The sequence below is a fragment of the Gorilla gorilla genome, chromosome 7 (assembly GCF_029281585.2).
Source record: "Gorilla gorilla gorilla isolate KB3781 chromosome 7, NHGRI_mGorGor1-v2.1_pri, whole genome shotgun sequence".
Classification (NCBI taxonomy): domain Eukaryota; kingdom Metazoa; phylum Chordata; class Mammalia; order Primates; family Hominidae; genus Gorilla; species Gorilla gorilla.
Genome location: NC_073231.2, coordinates 138,641,144 through 138,663,539, shown reverse-complemented (window position 1 = coordinate 138,663,539; position 22,396 = coordinate 138,641,144). Strand labels below are relative to the sequence as shown.

Sequence of the window (22,396 nt, the reverse complement as noted above, 5' to 3'; positions counted from 1 at the left end):
AGACAGAGTATGTGTCATGGAAGGACTCAGTCCATTGGGCAACAGGAAGATGCTCTAGTACATTAAGTTGGAGAAAGACAAGCTGATATTTATCTTTTACTAAGCTTACACTGGCAGCAGTACAAAGAATGAACTGATAGAGTACAAGGCTGGAGCCACAGAGAATGGACAAGCATGGCAATCGTTCATGTGAAATGTAACAACCTGGCTGAGACAGTACCAGTGAGAAGTGAGAGAGGAATGGACTGAACAATGTCCACAAATTGCAATGGATAGGATGTGAAAGACACAAGGATGGGAAGGGAAGGAGAGGATGGGACAAGTTTCTGGCCGAGGCAAGTGCATCCAAATGAAGAAAATCTTGTGAAGAACCAGTGAATCATCCTGTTTTTACTTAAAATGTGGGCTTTTGTTTGTTTGTTCTTTTAAAGAAGAATTCCAGTCAGGCATTAGGAAGGACTGGAAATAAGGACTTCAAGAATATTCTGATACGTTCTTTAAAGACTTGTTTAAGAGAAAATTGTATGGGATGACTAACATATTTGGTGCAGAGCAGAGAGGTGAATTCGGTTTGTAGGCTCCCTTCATCACCTTTAAATCAATCTTTATAAAAAAAAAATACTCACCCTGCTTAGAATCTATTTCACTTGATAGCATTCCTGAAGGAGGACACAACATATAGGGTTCACCACAGCAACCGCACTTAATTTTGCACATACGGTAAGCATACAAAACAGTGGCGCAGGAGCTAAAATGTGTTGAAATACTAGATGCCGTATCTACCTTTAACCACACTTACACATTCTAGAATAGACAGGAAGCACCAACGCATCCAAAAGGTTGTCAATCTTTCCTTATTTTTAAAAATGAAACTTTATTCAAATACCTGTTCTCTCCTCCAAACTGTTACTCTGGACCATCAAAAGGCCAACAGTGTTGGTTTGAATTAAAACGTCCACTGAAGTGTGACCCTCCCTTTGCTGCCCTTCACTTACTTTAGTATTCCAATCTTCAGCTGTAGCCCGTGTAGCACTTCTGTAACACCATAGACATCAGCAAGCAGGTGATGTGTAGAAACTATCTTTTTGGCATTGAGATGAGAATAATTTTCTTTGAAAAATGATAACCCGCACATTCTCCCATTATTCAACCACTCCTTATCATAACGATATTTTGCACTCCACCTCTGACCTGCAGATGAAGTTGATATTAAATCACAGAGGATTGCACTTACTCGGATTTTTCATCAACTGCTAACCTACTAACGTTGCTCATTAAGCAAGGCAAGCTCTAGCACTAGGAGCAGATTCAAAAAGAGTAAGACAGCGTTCTGAGGAACTGGTGCAGGAAGAGCTCCTCCACACCTTCAGCGTTCCTGCCCACCCAGGAGAAGAAACACCATTAAGGACATGGTCAGTGGCAGATGACACTTGCAAAGGGAACCTTGAGTGTACCGCTTTCAATGTTTTGTAGTCATCATCTGTCCTCTAAAAAGGCTCAAAGGGCTGGATAAAAACTAGACAGGGGTTATTTCTCTCACTAACCTTTGTTTTGAACTGGATGAACCATAGAGTTCTAGTTGAGTGAATAGGAACCCTTCCCCCATGTCTGTGATTTCACAGAATCCTAGGAAATTCCATATCTTTCATGTTAATATAAATTAGATCCTATTACAACCAGGTGTTTCTTGCCTGTGTCCCATACTATACTACTAGCCAGTTGAAGGCATGGTTTAAATCAATCATCTCACCACAGAAGAAGGCACCAAGTAGACAGCATGGTGGATTGAGAATCAAAAGGCATAGATTTCATCTCAGTCTGCCTCATCAGTAAAATAAAGGCATCACAGGTAGTGTTCTAAGACCCCACCTGCTCTACAATGAGTCGAATATGCAGAACTGCCAGGTCAGTAGCATGCAAGTTCATAATGCAGATCTACTCCGATTGCCACAAATAAGCCTAGCTAGAAATGGATACAGAGGAACAGAGGCTAATTAATTCTTCTCCAGGAAAAAGTCACACCTCTTCCCTTCCAGTAGGATAGTAATTTTGTTGATAAATATATGCTAATGTATTTGTCTAAGTAATCAATGTGGAAAATAAAAATGTAACAGTGAAAAAATATTTTAAAATTTTAATACGGAAGTTGAGTCTAGTTGACCAAGAAGTACAGTGAGTCCTCACTAAGGGTAATCAATAGGTTCTCAGAAACTGGCACACTGAATAATGAAATGAATTGTACTATAAGCTAATTGATACATACAAGTTAAGTTCCTATGGCATATAGCATGCTGTTTCATTTGGAGTCACAGTTTCCAAGAACCTATCAATGACATCATGTGAGAACTTGCTGTAGTGGTGGTGAACACAGCTGATACACTCTGGAATCCTGGAGGAGACATAGAGGCATCCTGGCAATCAGCACAGCGCAGAAAGCCTTACCTGGTGGGTCCCGGCAGATATAGCAGATGTACTGCTCTGGAATGCTCTCCTCCAGCAGCCCCATGCACACGCTGTGTTGCCAACACAAGCACTCTTCACACTGCAGAAAACAGAGGAGTATTACAGTCACCCGATCCTCACTAGGAATAAGCTAGGAATAAGGATACATGCCCTTTCTTTGAATTGGCTGGCTTGGCTTCTTACTGTCACTATCAGTTTCATTCTTATTCGACACAACAAAATCAAGCCATGACTTAAGATGAATTTTATCTTTGAAATGGTCAACTACTTCACGAACTTTCTTTTGTTGCACCTATTAGAATATGCTTTGATCAAGTACTTAAGTCATAATTTCTCTAATTTAATTCCCACTGATATTTAGGCAATCATACCATATCATATCATATCATATCATAAAATAATCATATCATAAAACTCTTAAAATAGTTTATTAAAATGCGGAAACTAGGTGAAAAAAAAAGTTGGTAGCAGTGTCTATACCAATGATCTCTTAAAGTACTACTTCTATGGTGAAGTTATAAATTCATAGTTCCCTCCATAAAACCACAGAAAAATGGGAGGAAAAAAGATTACTCTTTCTTCATGCTCTCAACTAACATCTCCAAATCTTCTGGCATCACAAAATTTGGGTTATGCTTTCCTTTTATCTTAAAGATATCTTTCCTACAAGAAGTTGTTAACTCCTGCAACAAAATTTTTCCTTTAAGAATACTGGACATTTTTATGTTTTAATCACTGACAAGTGAAGGGTGACTATAAATTATTATTATAATAATTAACATGAATGCAGATGAGGAAGAGAAAGGTTGCTGTAGCCTGCCCTTTCGTGTGAGGGCTTACCACCCTAATCACTCTAAAGAGTTTCAGTTTGAAGGCACTGAACTACATACCCTAGAAAAGGAAGAGAGATGCTAAAATAAGAACATTGTCTACTTTACTTAATGAGGAAATCTCCTAATCATTACTATGGGTATTTTCCACACAGTAAGTTAGAAACCACTATCTTCAGTAGTACAGTCAGTAAAGAAATAAAACACCGTGATGCATTTGCTAAGCACCTGAAACAACTAACTCATTATAGGGAAGAGAGGTTAACCAATTACCTGGATCATGAAGCCATTCTCCTCATCCATCTCACAAATACATCGCACAATTTCATTAAGAGCATCATCCTCATCCTGAGATTCCTCAAAATTGGTTGAATCAAAGTCCTGATTGTATTCATCCCCACTCAGAAGCAAACTCTCCGTTGAAGAATCATCTAGGAAGTCTACATCTGATAAGTCTAGAATATATACAAAAAGTATACTTAGAACAACTTTTCTATTTTCATGTCATTTTTCATAAAGAAAGGAGCTATGAGAAGCGATCATAAGCTATTAAACATTTTAAAAAGGGGGAGCAAACAAATAAGAATACTGTACTGTACTTGTCTCTGGACATGGAAACAAAAGATTTTTGAAGCTTAGGTAATTATGACTGCTTTACATCTTATAGTATACACTACTATAAGTAACTCAAAGTATCTTTTAGACTTCATGCTTACAGAATTTATGGCTAAGGCTGATGTCAATAATTTAAATTTGCACAGTTTCCATACACTTTCACAAACATTATCCCTTCTGACCCTCATAAAAACCCTGTATTGTCCCCTTGTGATTTCATAGTATCAGTGTGACACCACTGTCCATGGACCTGGGGACAGGTGTGTGTAGTAAGCCCCCATTAGCCAGCACAAGCTGGCTCTAGCACACCACTGATTCTTCATTCTTTTTCTTCTTTCTTTTTTGGATTAATAAAGTGCTTTTTGAAAAATCACTTTAAAAAAAAACTCTGAATTGTAAAGAGGACGGGTTTTATTATTCGTACCATAAACAACTTCAGAGAGGTAAAGGAGCTTGCCTAGGGTCTAAAATCAACAATAGCATTATTGACAGTATCAGCAGCATCAACTACTATAGCACTTAGTAAGCACACAGTGCTATATTAAGCACTTTAAGCATAGGATATATAACTTGCTTGAGAAACGCAGCCATGGAGTGGGAAAACCAACTGAATACCAGGAATGCCTGATTCTCAAGCCTGTGTTCTTTATGACTTTACCAGTGTTTCTTAAAACCGGAACCGTGAGTTCCCCAAGGGATTTTTAAAATGTATTAATTTCGTCTTGGTAAAAATATTTTTTTAGACTAAGCATATCCTAGAAACAAGACTATATGGATGACTACTACATACAACTCAATTTACATGTCAGGTTTTAGGTGTGTGTGTATAATAGTGACAATGCCAAAGCCTACCATTTTGCTCAGGTTACTGAGGAAAAGAAAATTGAGACAGACACGGGGGAATCTTTATTTATAACAATGGAAAGTAAATGATGATGGAACACTAAAATTTTTGCAGTAGTTTGGATGGAGAAATGTTAGGAAAACTGAGTCATCATGAGAAACAGAACATCGTATAATGCTGTGTGAGCTCCTGACAGAGGCTAATCAGCAGAGCACCTTCCTACCTCACATCCTATCCCCCAGCCACATTGTGAGTTATCTCTTCACTTGCTTATCATCTGTCTTCTCTTACTAGAATATCAGAATCCATGACAGCAAGAACTTTGCATTGTTGAATGCTACATCCCCAGTTATTAGAATGAGGCCTGATATATAATATAGCCACTCCAGAATGTTTGTAGAAGAACTAAGGAGAGAGTCAGAGAGAGAATATTTTCTTTTCAGACTTAATCAGATCAGACCGAAGTTGAACAGATTTGAACTTTAAAAATTCACGCTATTTATACTCTACATTTTTCACATGATTTAGTGTTTCCTCTATCAGCTTCTAATCTTGCTTACTTTTTTCTTCATTCAATGTTTTTGAATGTTTTGTTGTTGATTAATGTTTTATAGAAAAATAAAGTTTTCTTCTCTTTGAAGTCACAGGGACATACGGAAGGAAGGTCAGCAGAAACAGATAATAAAGAAATATCTGAAAATATTCATGGAGCTAGTAAATCAACTAGATATGGAAAATCTAGTATGAACAGTATAACTTGTTTTAAAAGAACCTAAAGAGGAAAATTTCACCCATCCATAATCTTGCTGGCTTAAATCCAAATTTTCTTTTGGGCTTTCTCAAGTTCATTGGAATGTGGATAAAACAGTTTCAAACACTGTTGCGGCATATAAACAGTATTAAATGGGCCGGGCACAGCGGCTCACACCTCTAGTCCCAGCACTTTGGGAGGCCGTGGTGAGAGGATCACTTTAAGTTAGGAGTTTGAAACCAGCCTGTACAACAAAGCAAGCCCTCATCTCTACAAAAGCAAAAATAATTTGCTAGGCATGATGACCTGTGCTCGTAGTCTTAGCTACTCAGGAGGCTGAGGCAAGAGGATTGCTTGAGCCAAGGAGTTTGAGGCTGCAATGAACTACGATCACACCAATATTTCAGCCTAGGCAACAGAGCAAGATCTTGCCTCAATAAATAAGTAAATAAAAATTAATTTGAAATTATATCATTGAAAGGAATTAGTGTATCTCACATATACTTGCATGGCAAAGATTACCAGTTTTATGGTGTTAGCAAGCAAATTTATCATATTCTCCACAAATCTAGTTTGAATAACTCCCAAGCATTAAACTTATGCTTAGCTGAGTTTTGGAAGTTGAGTAAAATGGATGACAGAGCTGAAAGTTATGTAAGAAGCAAATAAAAGTTCCCCCTTACGCTTGAATAGCCACCTAGACAATGGCTCCAACTGAGTGGCCACAAGAAGAGCTGTTGCCTTCCAGCAACTGCCCCTTAAATTGTCATTGCTATTTCCTGAGACAGCATTTTGCAAGTGTGGTTTCCTGATCAGCAACATTTATCATCACCTGGGAACTTGCTGGAACTCAGAAATTCTGAGGGTGAGGCCCAGAAATGTGTTTTAACACACTCTCCGGGCAGTTCTGACACATGCTAACATTGAGAATTTCTGGCCTAAGACCTTATTAATTTTCCTTTTCTTTCTCCTGACTTAGTACTTGATCATAAGGGCAGGGCAGAGACTAAGAACAGAGAGTACACATCTATGGCTCTTTTCATGCTCTTTCAAGGGTTCTTGTTTCAGCACCACAACTAGCCTAGATATAACCCCTATTCTCCATCTTTCTATAGCAAGAGATAATCTTCAGATCTTGATGATTCACAGTAAGGATGTTCTTAATGTGATTATCAACCTCTGCTTCTCCATAGCATCACCTAGAAGTTGTATCTTGCCAGGATCCTTCCAGAAATCTCATTCAATTGTGCCTCATGGTAGGACCCATGATCAGTATAGTTTAGAAGAACCGCAGCAATGATTGTAAGGTTCACCGGGGGTGAAGAACCACTGAACCATGGGAAAAAGTAGACTTGTATTTGCTGGAAAAGGGTGGTGGTAACTTCTTTTTTAATCCCCTCCCATACCTCGAGGTTCTAAAAATAAAATCTCACAAGCGTCATGAGCTATAAAGGAAAGAAAATGCTTTCTCCATAACGAGCCAGGGAGGACTTAGACCTGGAAGCAAACGGTGCAAAAGCAAACATTTAACCTAGTATCCACCATCGAGGTCAGTCAGAAGAAAGAAAAAGGGAGGAAGTGAGCTCACTCATAAGGATCCTAGGTTGTACTTATGCTGAAGGCCCCGTCCCTTATTCCTCACTCTCTGACTCTGGTTGCTACTGCATTAGAGCTCTACTCTTACGCCACAGCCCTCAATGTCTACAGCTGGGATCTCTCTGCCTATTGCTTACAATATTGGAAGCAAGGTAAGAGTCTTCAACACTTTCCACTGTCAGGACTGGACCTGCAGGAAAGTCTAACAGATTTGAACTCCAGTGCTCCCTTCATGCTGACGTGCCTTTCTGACTACCTAAGGGCGCTTAGTTCCTGCCTGTGTTTAAATCAGTTGTCTGACTACATCTCAGGACTTTGGTTACAGATGTATCTGACCAGGAATTCAAAGTATACTTTTAAGATTACCATAAATATTTATTTAAGAAAGCATTATCTATGGAGTTAAGACAGACCTTGGTTAGAGTTTTAATTCTAACACTAGCTAAGCCGAAAAGCTACTAACCCTGTAAGTTTCGGCTTGTTTATATATCAAATGTGAATAATACCTACTCTGTCAGTTGATAGTGAAGAATATAAAAATATATGTGCAAAAACCTACAGAAGTATATACACTAGTAATATTTTCCTTATGACTCTCTTCCACCAGTAAGTATAAAGCCAATTTAACTTTATATAAATTAAAAAGTAGCTCAAATTTCTCACATCAAGACTTTCATATTAGTTTAGCTAACAAGTTTTTAAATCGCATGCCCTTAACAGAGTATGTTTTATTCTCAGTTACACATTTAGGAATTGTAAGTCTTGTTTTAACCATCACATGGTTACACATACTTTCACCACTAAGATCAACGGATAGAATTGCCCTTGGGTACTGATAGGTTGTAGATTTCTCCGTAAACATGCTTCGTGAAGCCAGAGAACTCCCAGAAGATCGAGTTAGTGGAGAAGAGCACCTTTCCAAAAATTCGAGGGAACTGTCTTCATAGTCTGAATAGTCTGCAACATAAGATACAGAAAGAAATATTAATAAAGTATCAGATAATTAAGGTCACTATAAAAATAACGAAAGTCATGTTTCAGGATACACCAAATAATCATGCTACCACTTTCGCTTCTCATCCATGAAAAGCTACATATGGTTCTGATGAACTGGGTTTAGCAAGAACACTTGGGAAACAAATATACCCCAGAAAATATATACATAGTAGGGGGCACCAGGTTCTAACTGGTACCGGTAAACTTTTCTGAAGTACCAGAGGTGAAAAAGGATTGTTTCACATTTTCTCTCCTTTATAATCACAACTATGTCTGCAGTAAAATATGCAAGATGACAACACATGGACACATGGGGAAGAACAACACACACTGGGGCCTGTGGGAAGTGGGAGAGAGCATCAGCAAGAATAGCTAATGCGTGCTGGGCTTAACACCTACGTGATGGGTTGATCTGTGCAGCAAACCACCATGGCACACATTTACCTGTGTAACAAACCTGCACATCCTGTACATGTACCCCAGAACTTATTCGGTTGGTGCAAAAGTAATTGAGGTACTTTTGTACCAACCTAATAAAAGTTAAGAGGAAAAAAAAAGATATGCAAGATGGAAATTCACCTTTTTTCTTCCTCACAATTCGTAAAGAGGTTCTCCTGATGTCTGGCACACCAATTATACAGTGATAATCTGATCAATAAATTTTTCAAGTAATAAATCTCTGAAGGTAATTAACTAGTCCTGGAAGAACTCTGTAAAAATTCTGTTTTTCTCAGTTTTGTAATGAGTCCCACAGATGTGTGCAAGGGGAGAGGCCATATGCAGCTTACTGGAGAGTTGAGGGTATAGTAAGGGAAGGAAAAAAGGAGGTGGGGGTGTGATTCCAGGCATGTGGGAAGGCTCTGAAGCTGAAGAGTGCATGCCACATTTGGCAAGCTGTAAGACTGGCTGGAACACAGTGAATAAGGGAGAAACAAAGCTAGAGTGACAGGAGCCAGATTAGCTTTTTTTTTAAAGTTTTACCCTAATGCAATAAAAAGTCATTCAATGCTTGTGTGGAGGAGGAGCAAGATGTGATAGTTTCATTTCCTGAGGATCACTCTAGCTGTGGAATGGAGAATGGAATGCAGGAAGGCACACATAGAAGTGGGGGGACAGTTCAGAGGCTACAGCAGTAGTCCAGGAAAGAAATGTTGGTGGCTCAGAACTTGGGTGATGGCAACTAAGGGGAAGATTTTAAGGAAGATGGAGTGCTGTTATAGACTGGAGGCCGAGAGCTAAGACGGCATTATCAAGATTGATTTCCAGGTTTATGCATGAGCAACAAGGCAACAAAAGTGGGTATGAGATGGGGCTGAAGAGTAAATGCAAGGTGGAGAAACCAGAGAAGAAACAGAAGTTTAGAAGAGGGCTCTGTAAGATGGGAAATCTTACACATCACCTACATGAACCTTAAGATGTGGGAAAGGGGGATGGCAGTGGTGAGAAATGCTAGATTAAGAAAAGCAGACATTCCCTCCATTTTAATAGAGGCTAAGAAGATGAATATTTTCATGTAAGCATGCAGATGTGGTAGATAGAGTATGAGCAAGTTCCCACCTGATGATGTCTGTCTTCTCAACTCTGTGAGGAAAAGGATGTCAAGTGATGCAGGTTAGGGAATACATGAGAGGTGGAAATGAGAGGTGGAAATGAGTGGGAAAAAGGAAAGACAGAGAGTGGAAAAGTGAGCTTATAAGAGACGCATTGGTCTGTACTAAGTATCCATTTGAAGGTGGCAGCTGTGGGAGGCAGAATAGTCTGCCAAAAATGTCTATGTCCTAAACCCTAGAACTTTTAAATAAGCTAAGATATGTGGAAAAGTGGAATTAAGGTTGCTAATCGGCTGACCTTACAACAGGGAGAGTATCCTGAATTATATGGGTGGGCCCAATGTAATGGCAAGGGTCCTTAAAAGTGAAAGGATGGAGGCAGAAGAGATGACGTGAGGGTGAAACAATATGAGAAAGACTGGACCACTGCTGACTTTGAAGATGGGAGAAGGACAAGAGCCAAGAAATGCAGAAGCCTCTGGAAACTAGAAGAGGCAAGAAAACAGACTGTCCCTAAGAGCCTCCAGAGAAAAATGGAGCCCTGTTGATACCTTGGTTTTAACCTAGAGAGACCCATTTTGGACTCCTGACCTCCAGAACTTTAAGATAATAAATACGTATTTTTTTAAACCACTGATGTGCAGTAATTTGCAACAGCAGCAATGGGAAACTTACACTCATCATCATAAATACCACGGCACAACCAACACTGATTGAGGGCTCTCTATGTGCCAAATGCAATTTTCAGTTCTTTATGTGTATTAACTCTTTCAATCCTCACAAGCATCTAATGAGGGAAGTAGGACTGCTAGTAAAGAATTGAGGCAAGACAGATGAAGCAAATTGCCCAAGAATATACAACTATCAATAGCAAAGCCAACATTCAAACCCAGGCAGCCTGACTATGGAAGCTACACTCTTAACAAATAAGTGATATCGGTGTATTTCAACATTTAAAGGGTGCACAAGCTGGCAAGCTTGTTAAACCCCAGATTCCTGGACCTCATCTCCAGTGCACTGGGAATGAAACACTCCCAGATGATGCTGATGCTGTCAGATTACAGCAGTCTTTGGGCAGCACTACGCTATTCTGACTCCAGTGGCCTCACCATAACCACAGTTTGCCCAACACCATATTACTTAGGCCCAGACATGGAAAGGGCATTTATTAAATGCCAGGTACTGTATCAAGTACTTTACAATGATTACTTTATTTAATTCGAATAATAAATCTATGCAATAAAACTATCGATTACCATTTATTTTAGAAGAAAGGAAACTGGGATGTAGAGAATTTAAATAACCTGTCAAAGGTCACTTAGCTATAAGTGTTACGAGCAGGATTTGAATCCCTATACTAAACCTTCAAGGCTGCCTTCTTATCAACTCCATTATATATTGTCCTTTCAGCAAAAGTAAAAGTAGAAGCAGAATCTGATTGTAAAAACAATGAAAGAAATCTCAATTTTGTACTAAAATAAAACATCGCTGATATTTAATAGGTAAAACTTGGCATTCCGCACCCTGTCTGTATTCCCCACTTCAATTCCCTCTGGCTATTATGAATAAAAGTCTGTTATGTTTCAAGGCTTAGATCAGAAGTAGTCTCCTACATAAAGTCCCTTCCTTGATCGTGCCAACTTTTCTAGCTTAAATGCTTATTTTGTACCACTCTTACCACAAATATCAGACCTTCCTGGTAGAGATTTATGTATGCTTATCTCTCTTACCATATACTTCAATGACTTACAAGCTCCTCGAAGGAATCTTTTTTACTATGCAATGTTTTCAATTCTCTTTTCACTTCTAACTCTATTTCTTTTTAATCTCTGTATGCCTGCAGTATCCTTATATTTACAGACACATGAAAGACAGATGAAGTGATTTGCTCAAAGTAACAAAGCTAAAAACTGGCAAAGACAACACTCTTAAATCCCAACATGGTGACTTCTCATACACACAAATTAAACACAATGTTAGTATTATGTCTTGTAAACCAATTATGTTAATCAAAACATATCTTAACTTACTACCTCATAAAATAATAAAAAACAACTAATCTAAATTATTACTTTGCATAACTGCATTAAAATAACAGGGACAAGAACTTAGTATGCCAATAAAAACAAGTAAAAACTTGTTGAAGAGAAGAATACACAGTTTGATAAACAGTATTTCAGGTATTAATAACATAGCATGGTGATTAGAGTTAAAAATTCAGACTTGTAAGTCAGACTGCTTGGATTTGAAATGAATCTGCTTTTCACCGCTAGCTAGCTATGAGAGCTGGAGAGCTCTCTTTCTCACTCTCTCTCAGTTAACTGTTGGTAAAATGGAGATAACAGATCCTATTATAAAGGGTTAATATGAGGATTAAATGAAGTAATAATATTTATAAAATGCTTAGTTTTGGGTACATAAGTACCAGCAGGATATATAAAATAATGTTGAGTGGTAAATAAAAGAAAGAATTTTGAAACTCCCTCATGGTGCTAACTATAGACTAAAAAACATACTAGAAGCCTCTTACAGTAATAACGTCAATTCTTTAACATTAAGATGTCTTTAAAATTTCAAAGTTACTTCAAATCCTGTATTTCCCGCTTAAAGACCACTCTTCTAATTTAACCATCTGGGGAAAAGTGCCATTTCTAAGATAAAGTAAGTAGCTCAGAATAAATTCTCCTCAAATGCAACAATTAATTACAAAGATGACAGTGATTATCAAACTCAACACCTGCTGTTTATAAACAGCAATGTTTCTGTGCATCTTACTAGGACTCTATTTACAAAGTTAAGATTTTCATTTGTAAGCCTGATTTCAAATGTGAACAAATATATAAGGTTTTCTTTTTCATTAAAAAATAAAAATATATACCATTTAAAGGACGTTTTAATGGCTCTTTGTAAAGGGTTCCATAGTTAAGGGCTGGTCACAATTCTAAGGTGAGGTTTTTTTGGCCATTTTTCCTCTATTAATCCTAATTGCTCTTCCTTCTCTCAAGTTACAATTTCCTGCCTTCTCTTAAGCTCTAGCCCTCATATTTTGCTGCCAAGTGTGGGCCCCTTCTTATTTTGTTTTGTATCAGTTGCTGTTATCTTTTTCCCCACTTTCACAGGTATTTTGTATATAAGATTCTGTGTCTGCTACTAAATATTAGAACAGAACACAGTTTGTTGCTGTGCTGTAAGATAACCCTGAAATAGCTGGCCATTCCTGCACTGACAATGCAGGTCTCCATTGGAACACCTAAGCTAGGCAAATCCCCTCAGAGCCTTTGGTCAGGTGGGAGTTCATCTGGAAGTTTTATTTGCAGCCTGAGCTTCTCATTTCTGTATTGTGACATACCGCTCACAGAAGGGTATTCGGTAATCAAATGAGTTCACAGTGAATAGTTTTTGTTTACCAAACTCCGGAGTTTCCTACCTCTACATCATTTCTAGCTTGAATTCCACAGTTACATATGAAGAGGTGATGGGGGCGTGGGCAGAAGGGAAAGGAGTGAGGAGCAAGGCACACACAGAAGTGCCCGGAAATGTTCAAGACTCTCTGGAAAGCCGTTTCAAGCTTTGAACCCCATTTTGATCCTGTATCTTCAAATTTGCTCTGGCAGCTTTAGAATTCGAGAATGTGAAAACTTCACATTCTGTGGGAAAATTAAATGTTATTTTTGGACTATGGAGAGAGCTAAAATCTGAAGAATTTACCAACAATGATTACCAACCACAAAACTGCCCAGTTGGATTTGTATTTTTTAAAACTGGTTTTATTAAATGTCTAATAAATATGAAAAAAATGGGTATGACACAAAGAATATCAATAGCACAAAACACTTAGGTACTGATCACACAGTTTAAGAGAGTATCATCATTTTTGAAGGTCCCTTTGCACCATTTTCCAGTTTGAACTGATAATGGCCCTTCCCCACCTTAGAGGCAACCATTATCTTGAATTTTTGTTAATCATTCTCTAGTTTTTCTTTATGCTTTTCCCACACACAGTTGAATCTCTTAAAAATATACTGTTTAGTTTTAAAACTTTTTTATCTTTATATGAGTGAAATATTATGTTTTCTTCAGTTACTTGGTTTTTAGCTTACCATTTTGTTCCTGAGATTCTGTAGCTGTAATTCATTTATTTATTCACTGAAGGAATGCATGACTTTTGATGGAGAGCTGGGCTGCTCCCAGTGCTGCTGTGAACACTCTCATATTTGATGCACCGTGTGAGTTTCCTCACGGGTTTTTAGGCCACTTGGCACACACATCGTCACCTTACTCCCTGGTCCCCATCTGTTTCCCACAGTAGTTGTGTAGTTGCCTTCATTTCCTCAGCAACATCTGCTATTACCTACCTGGTTAGTTGTGCCAATACAGCACATCTGAAACAGACTTCACTACGTTTTAACAATTGCGTTTCATCTAATTTTCTGATACAATTTTGCATACCAATCCTATGTGGTCATATCCTTTTAATGCATTGTTAGATTTAATTTCATAACATTTATTTATGGATTTTGGATCTATGTCCATAAGTAAGAAGAGTTTGTGGCTGTGCTTTCCCACATTATTCTCTCCTGATTTTGATAGCAAAGTTACTTAAATCATTTAAAATAAATTTGGAGTTGTGTTCATTCTTAGGGGTGCCATAAGAAATTACCATAAATTTAGTGGCTTAAAACAACAGAAATTTATTCTCTCAAAGTTCTGAAGGCTGGAAGTCCAAAATCAGGGCTTGACAAGGAAGTGCTCCCTCTGGAAGCCCCGAGGGCCAAATCCTTCCTTGCCTCTTGCAGCTTCTGGTTCCTCTGGCTCCTTGGCTTGGGGCTGCATCCCTCTGATTTCTGCTCCATCTTCACATGGCCTTCGCTGATACCAAATTCTGTTAGTTTCTCAAATTCTTCTAAAAATATCTATTTCACTCTCATTCTTGAAAGCTAACTTAAGGAACTCTACAATTCTAGACTGAGAATAATTACTTGAGCATGCTAAAGGGTGCTTGGTCAGGGCATCGAGTCTACCATAATGCTGGAAGGAAAAATGTCTAATCAGTTGCAACAATTAAAGGCCAGAGTGCAACAATTATAGGCCAGAGTGAAACAAAGTAGTATATTTTTGAAATTTCATGTCAAAGGAAAGCTACAGAAACCTTTCAGTTCTCAACACGGGGATCTTGTCATGACTCCATTTTGTAAAAGAAAAGGGGAATCAAAGGAAACTTCAAATTTTAAAAAAAGAGGGAATAATCATCTCAGTGTACTTACCATGTTGCTTAGATTTCTTTTTCTTTTTTTTCTTCTTCTTCTGTTTTGGTTTGTAGTGATCTTTGTCTCTCTTCTCTCTTCTTTCCTTATCTTTTTCTTTTCTCTTACCTAAAAGATAAAAGTGAATACTTTAGCAATCACGACTGACCCCGAGTTGTTCCTTTGTGGTTAACCTAAAAGCAGCATTTATGTTTTAATCAGCTATTCCAGTCACCTGCCCAGAGTGGATGGGTTCAATTAAACTGTTCATGTCATGACTCTGGAAGTCCTGATAAGCTTATTGGACTATAAGAGGGGATCTTCATTAGCAGTGCTGAGAAATCCCAACTCCTGATACCTTAAAGTTAACACAGACAGTAGTTAAAACCTTCAATGAGTAATATTCTCAATTTCCTGATGTGGTAAGAAGTTAAACTCCATAATCTACAAAGGACCTGAATGAAGAGACTCAGCATTTCCATATGTAATTTAATGAGAGAATAAATTAGGAGATTAAAAAAAAAAAACCTGATGGACTTTTTGCTTTGGATAAGCTTTAAAAATAATTAAATCAATTCATAAACAACTCCTCCAGTCTTTATTTACATTCTTTGTGTGTTTAACAATGAAGGCTAAGAACACGAGGAAAAAAATATATATTTCATTAAACTAATTTTTCCAAAATTGTAAAGCATTCTTTTCCCCAATCATATGTACTTAAAAAAATAAATATTAGAGCAGTATCCTACATTTCAAATTAAATCATCACACATATCCTACTAGCTATTGCTCCAACTCACAACGGTTTAGCCTATAATTTATCCAACATATTTGACCAACTTTCAGTGATTCAAGCTCCAGTTAACTAATCTACAGTATATTTAAGACTATCATCCATTATTTTGTGACTTTTAGTCATTACAGCACAGAAAATAGTATAGCAGAAAACTCAATAACATTTTTATAAACTATAATGAAGAAGAAAGTGTGAAAAAATTACTATTTTAATCTATCATCCATTCTCTAAAGTCTCAACAATATTAAATCGAGGTCTATTTTTGAATAGCCATAATTTTGACTAGGGATGATCATAAACACAAAAGTTCCTTTGGAGAAAGCAAGAGACTCTCTTGACAAAAAAGTTACATAGAAAACAAGATATGTGTTTAATAAATCATGTATCTGGAGCTGACTAACACTAGTAAGAACTAAAACAGATGATCACTTACACCTAAGGTAGCATTAACTGGTAAAGAGTAAGGGGCAGACTATGTCCTCCCTCTCTGTCAAGCTTTATAGTCTTTTGCTTAAAGATTACTTTCTGTTCATACCAAATGCTGTTGAGCTTTTGTCTTCCAATTTCACTTTTTTTTCTGTTTTCGATATTCCTGTGGGTTAGGGGAAAAATATGTAAGTTTAATCAGAAAAACTTAAAAGTATGGGACAATATTTTACATTACAATTGCTCATAAAACTCTATGTAAGACTCTTTTTCTCCTAACGGTCTACATGTTTTACTGCCTGAACTGGTAACAAAGCGGTGAGATTTCTTACCTTAAAAAACAACCAAAACAATAAATTAAATGTGATTTTTGTTATTCAAACTACTCAGGTTCAACTTCTGGTTCCACCACTTACTAGCTCTGTGGCCTTGAGGACATCATTTAATGCCTCTGTGCTTCTGTTTCCTTATCTGTCAAACAGGAATAAGTCTGTATACCTCATGCAGTTATAAGGATTATGTGAGTCAAAATATGGAAGATATCTAGTCCAAAGACTGGTAAATACGTAATTTTTTTCATTTTCTCCTTTGTGGTAGGGTAATAATTTGACACTACACTATTTCCAGAAATAGCATAAATATGGGTCTAACCATAAAGAAAAAGTTAACTGTACTAGGCCATCAGTAAAGGTCTACTCTAGCACCACAGCCTTTGGCAATCCAAAAGATACTGAAATTCATCTGAGCAGTAGTTCCAGGTACCATTTCTACTTCTGTGACAGTTATGACATGAATGCTATCTGGATTATCCAAATGAAATATTAAACTCCATATTAAAGCATACTGGTTTTCAACAATCTGTACACATTTTTAAAACTAACATTTAAGCTCTTGTGCCTAAAACAAACTTGTACCTTTGAACTCCATCATGAATGCACTGTTAGGTAATGATAATAGCCAAAATAAAACTGTTCTGCAAACCACTTTTGTTCTATATATAAATGTAAAATACAAAGACATACTTATACATTAAAATATTCAATCTCAATAAATATTCCAATAAAACATAGGTATTATTAATAGTCCAAAATTCATTTTTAAACCAATATTGCACTTTTAATTACTGTGCAGCTGACACAGGTACATTTGATCAATTCATATTCAACCATTCCCAATGCTAATATCTATTTGTGGCTAGTGTTCATCTAAGAAAAATACTACAGTACATTTAAAATACAATTTTAGTCTACTAAATTATGCTTTAATGTCACCATTTACCAGTTTAATTTTTTAAGATCATTCTACAACAGTATCAAAAAATCTGACATTTCATTCATCTTACTTCAAATATTTTCTATCATTTAAATATAATAAAAATATAAAAATACCACTCAAATCAAGTGCCAATAAGGCTCTAGCAAGTAAGTTTAAACCTAAATAAGAATACCAATAATCTCCATTTGTTATGACAGAAAAAATGAAAGGGATATCACAGCAAAGAGAAATACAATTAAATTTTCTTATTAGCAAGACTGTTGAAGAAATGCATCCCTTCTGTTTACTACTTGCTGCACTATTAGAACTTTATAAATTTGATGCAATTTCCTTGAAAACAATAAAGCATTTACAATGCAAACCATGAGGCATGTGCTTTCCAAATCCTCAGTGGTAGTACAGATACATTCAGATATATTGCTAACAGTGATCATTGCCTCTTAGGTTCTTACATCTCTGGAGCACTGGATCTCTAGGGAAAAGGTGGAACAATGATGTTTAGAATCTCCTGGAGTGGGGACAGGGAGTCAGATTAAAGGAACTGCCTTACTAGGCTACTTTTACTGAATGGAATGTGTGCACCCCTTAGGTACTTGGAAGACAAATAAAACAGTTATGAACCACTGCACCAGAAACACGGAAGTTAACACAGCAGAAGAGATGCAGTCATTCCCAGAGTGGGGTCCAGAGAGTCAGTTCGAGATACTGTTTTTACTTGTTCTAGTGGTTCCCAAACCTTTCGATTTCATAAATGATAAAATTTCAATAGTAAAACTGGGAGACTCATAAAGGGTTGTCGATGTTTTACTCAAGTAAGGATATTAAAATAAATATTCATATATGCAACGGCAGGACTTTAAAAAATACTTACACACAAATAGGAAAACAAAAGAGACCATTCCAGAAGTCAACAAGAAAAATAAGTTTAGTTTTACAAGAAGTTCACGATCTCGTCCTTATTTTACCACGTGCTAGAATTTGGTGACCAAAGTACCAGAACATTAGTTTGTAGAATAGTAATCTTTAAACTAAATTTTAGCAACAGAACATTAAAAAAAAATTATCTGGCAGCTGAATACAAAACGCAGCAACAAAAACCAAAACACAAATGGAGCTACTCTAGTTAGAGTCAGAGAGGCAGATCTCTGAACCATGCCTGCCTGCACACAACTCAAAAAACTAGTAATGTAGAGTGATTTCTCAAGCCTCTTCTGGTATGCTAAACCTTACAGATTCTTCTGACTAAAAAGAGAGGCAATCCCTGAGACTCTCCATAGAAACCCCAGGCTCTGTAGAAGCCATGAACATTTGGTATGAGGGTGGAGGCAACAGAGTCTCCAGTTGTAGTTTTGTTTTGAACAAATCTGGAAAATAAATTGAAAAACAATTTAAAACAAAAAGACTTTTAAATAGTAAATGTAAAGTTGATGTGAGATGTTGGAATAAAAATAAAGGCCATTTCAAAACCCACCACAGGCAGATGAGGTAGAACTGACAACATGCTTTTTTGCCATACTTAGACCAACCCCATGACCTACTTCTGTTTTTCACTGGTGATAAAATGGATTATATTAACCAATCGATAATATAATTCATGAACACTCTACAGAATATTCACTAAGAAGAGTCCAACTATCTCATCTATGATAGTATCATAGTATCTATGTAAGTATCTATGTAATAAGTAAATACATTTACTCGCATCTACATTTCATTCAAAAACTAAGATGACTTTGAATGACACTGAAGCAAAGCCTGATGCATTTCATCGAATGCTACCCGAAAACTCAGGGGACCTGCTCATGGACATCCTGACGTTACATAAAGGTACACTCTGCATGGCCACGTCAAGCCAACATTCCTATCCATGCTAACTAAGACATGCTGCAATAAAACAGGAAAATGCTCCCTGATACTTATTTACTAATTTGCTAAAAAATAAAAAAAAATGAAGATGTGTTACTAAAGGTATTTCTTTTAATACAAGAATAACTTTTTTAAATGGCTCAAAATTATATTCATACAACCTACTAATGCCAATTTTGTCTTCACAGTGGTTACAAACAATAAGTTATCATCTCTAAGACTATCTTAATTGACGTTTTTAAGCAAAAATAATCCTACATCATAATCTTTTTTTTTGGAATAAACATAGACTCTATCAAATGCCTGATTAATGATAAGTAAAACATCAACACTGTAGAGCCAAAAGTGACCACAGACATCATCTACTATAATCTCATCATATAGATGAAAAACTGAGTTTCGAGGAAGCAGGAAGAGAAGGCAGATGGTTTGTCTCTCCAGAGTTTTTAAGAGGCTCTACCAGAGGCCTCTTGGGGCAATCTTTTCTTCCTTTACACCCAAGAGTACTTTACACCTATTCAGGCACTTACATCTTGCTTTAAATATTTGTATTTCAGTTATTAGCTTTGTGTCCCTCCTAGACTCTAAGTTTCCAGAAAGCAGATTCCATATCTGTTCACACTGTGCTTCCCACCTAAAGAGAATTGTGTTGACAAGGGGCAATAGATAACTGTTGGCCCAAAGTGCCTGTGAGAACCTGAACCAAGAGTATTTTTCAAAAGACCACTTTTCAAAAAACTTGATTTACTCTATCCTCCCAGATACTAACAGAATTAAGATTTTCTGAGGCTGTATCCTTATCTAAAATTGGCTGGCTCTGTGAGAAAGCATCCTGATAGTAAAATAAAAACAAAGGCATCAATTTTTACAAAGATACCAATTACTTATTTGGTAATGTAGGCAGCAATAGCATTCTTAACAGTGGCTAGACATGTGGGCATCCACCCCAGTAGAAGAACATAGAGAGATTATTGCAAGTTCATTATCTCTACTGGAAAACAATGAAGAAAAGTTGTATATAATAATTGGACTATCTGCAAATCTCATCAATCCTTCAGCATCAAATGCTAAACTCAACAGTGTGAATTTATCTTGCTCCCCCAAAAGTAAAAACCTAACCATGTTGAACAATTTCACAGTTAGCAACTAACACCCTCATCATTCTAAACTCCCCAAGAGTTTCAATTTGACAAAAATAACTCAGAAAATGTCTCTGACGAACTGTAAAGAATGTTTTCAATTATCAGTTTTAAAATTCAACAGTAAGAAAATTTACTTTTATAACTAATATGGACACCAACAAAACATACATGTGTGTATGAGTATGTGCATATATGTATATATGTATCAGAGAAATAAAAACATAAAAACCTGGCACTTTGGCTCTAGATGTAAAAGGACTTGGGGAACAGACAGAAGCATAACAAATACTGCAAAATAGTCAAGAGAGGGTGAATAACAAAAAGGTTAAGGAGAAAAGCATAGAGACCACCGAGAATTTCAATGCAAGTGGGACAGGCGCACAAGGTTGTAATCAAAAGGTGTTCAGTTAGAACATGACCTAAATTGCACTACTTTCCTCAAAAACTAAAAATTAAGAGGTCACAGAAACAAATCAGAATTTCACCTCCCTCTATTCAAATACTGTGTTCAACCCTCTAATAAATCTTCAGTAATTAACAATTAAAACTATGCATTTCCTTGCTGTAATCAATTAAAGTTGACAGCTACTGTACTATTCAGCTCATCATATCCAGATAATCCTTACTCTTCCACAAATTCAAATTATAGCTAAACTCCTCTCTACCTTTTACTTTCCTAGAAAACGATCTTACTTATTTTACTTTTCCAATAGTTACTGCTAATATTTAAAAAGGGAAAGAATATTCGTGTGCCTTCCTCTAAGGTAGTCAGCCATATTGCCACAAATATGCTAGAAATTCTGAAAAGAGGAAGTTAATAATCTGGTTAGAAGCAAAATCATCAAAGTCAAGGACTTCCATGCACAATCACTACACTGATATTTTATGATATATAATCTGTTAATGTAAGACTCTTAGTTATTACACAGTTACTTATATTGGCCTATATTTCAATATTGTTACTAATATTAGAATACTTTTAAAGAAAAATGTAAATATTTTCATATGTACATTTGAAAATCATTTTCCCAATGTATATACAACCTTATAACTTTAACATATTTTTCATATATTCAGTATGGTAACAAATTCCAGATCGTTAAAGAACTGAATAAGACCTTTATCAAAAAAGTATCTCAATGGGTCAATGACAATTTGGAAATCTTGTGGAAAAGTGGAATAGAAAAATTAATTATCTTAAGGAAAGACCAAGAGTCAAAAGACAATAGATCTGATTGGAGAAACTACAAGAAATGTTTCAAAATCTACAAATATTCACATTTGGGTATTGTTTTATTTTTTTAAACATGATAAAGAATTATCATGTACAAAGTAACTTCAACCTTTATATAAAGATAAAAATTAATAAAAATAAGTATATGTCTCTTATGTTACTTCAATCATTTTATTTCAATACATGCCATCACCAGAAAAGAATAAGTTTCATTTTATGCTTCATCCAAAAAATGGATAAAATGGTTTCAGGGAAGACGTCTGTAAACACAATGATCACCAACACCCTTGGTAATGAATCAACAAACTGCCTTATGTTTTTCTCCAACTCACAACAAACTAAATTCAGACTTCCTTCAAACATCTAATTCCAACAGTAATTTACCAGAAGTGCATTTGTAACTAGTATTGGCCTTTTTATTTTATGTGTATTCTAGATCAGGTTATAATTCTTAAAAACTTCTAAATAAAACAATGCACCCACATAAGGGAAACATGAATAGATATTGTTAGATTTAAAATATCAGCTTGGTAAAATACACATCCAAATGCTTTCGAACTACAATAAATATCACAAAATCATGCAAAAAATGTGTTATTAAGGATGGCTGATTTTACATATTGCACTCCTCAAATAACTTTACAGCAAATTTAATTCAATTTGGAAGATTCTGCCCCAAAATATGGAATTATATTTAAGATACAGGCATATAGCTCAGTGTTTCTTAAATATTAAATTTATCAAAATCCTTAAACCAAAGTACTTATCC

General features: G+C 36.3%; 1 protein-coding gene across 36 annotated transcripts in view; it reads right to left on the bottom strand.

Annotated features, from left to right (window-relative positions):
• PHF20L1 (PHD finger protein 20 like 1) overlaps window positions 1–22,396 on the bottom strand; it is a 71,981-nt gene that overhangs the window by 7,019 nt on the left and 42,566 nt on the right. For all 36 annotated transcript variants that reach the window (XM_055349672.2, XM_019032664.4, XM_019032665.4 and 33 more), the window contains 6 exons: window positions 16,220–16,276; window positions 14,910–15,017; window positions 7,892–8,056; window positions 3,567–3,748; window positions 2,443–2,542; window positions 996–1,191 (listed from right to left, as the gene is read on the bottom strand). In XM_055349672.2, the coding sequence (XP_055205647.2) occupies window positions 996–1,191; window positions 2,443–2,542; window positions 3,567–3,748; window positions 7,892–8,056; window positions 14,910–15,017; window positions 16,220–16,276 (808 nt within the window). The remainder of the gene's footprint in view (window positions 1–995; window positions 1,192–2,442; window positions 2,543–3,566; window positions 3,749–7,891; window positions 8,057–14,909; window positions 15,018–16,219; window positions 16,277–22,396) is intronic.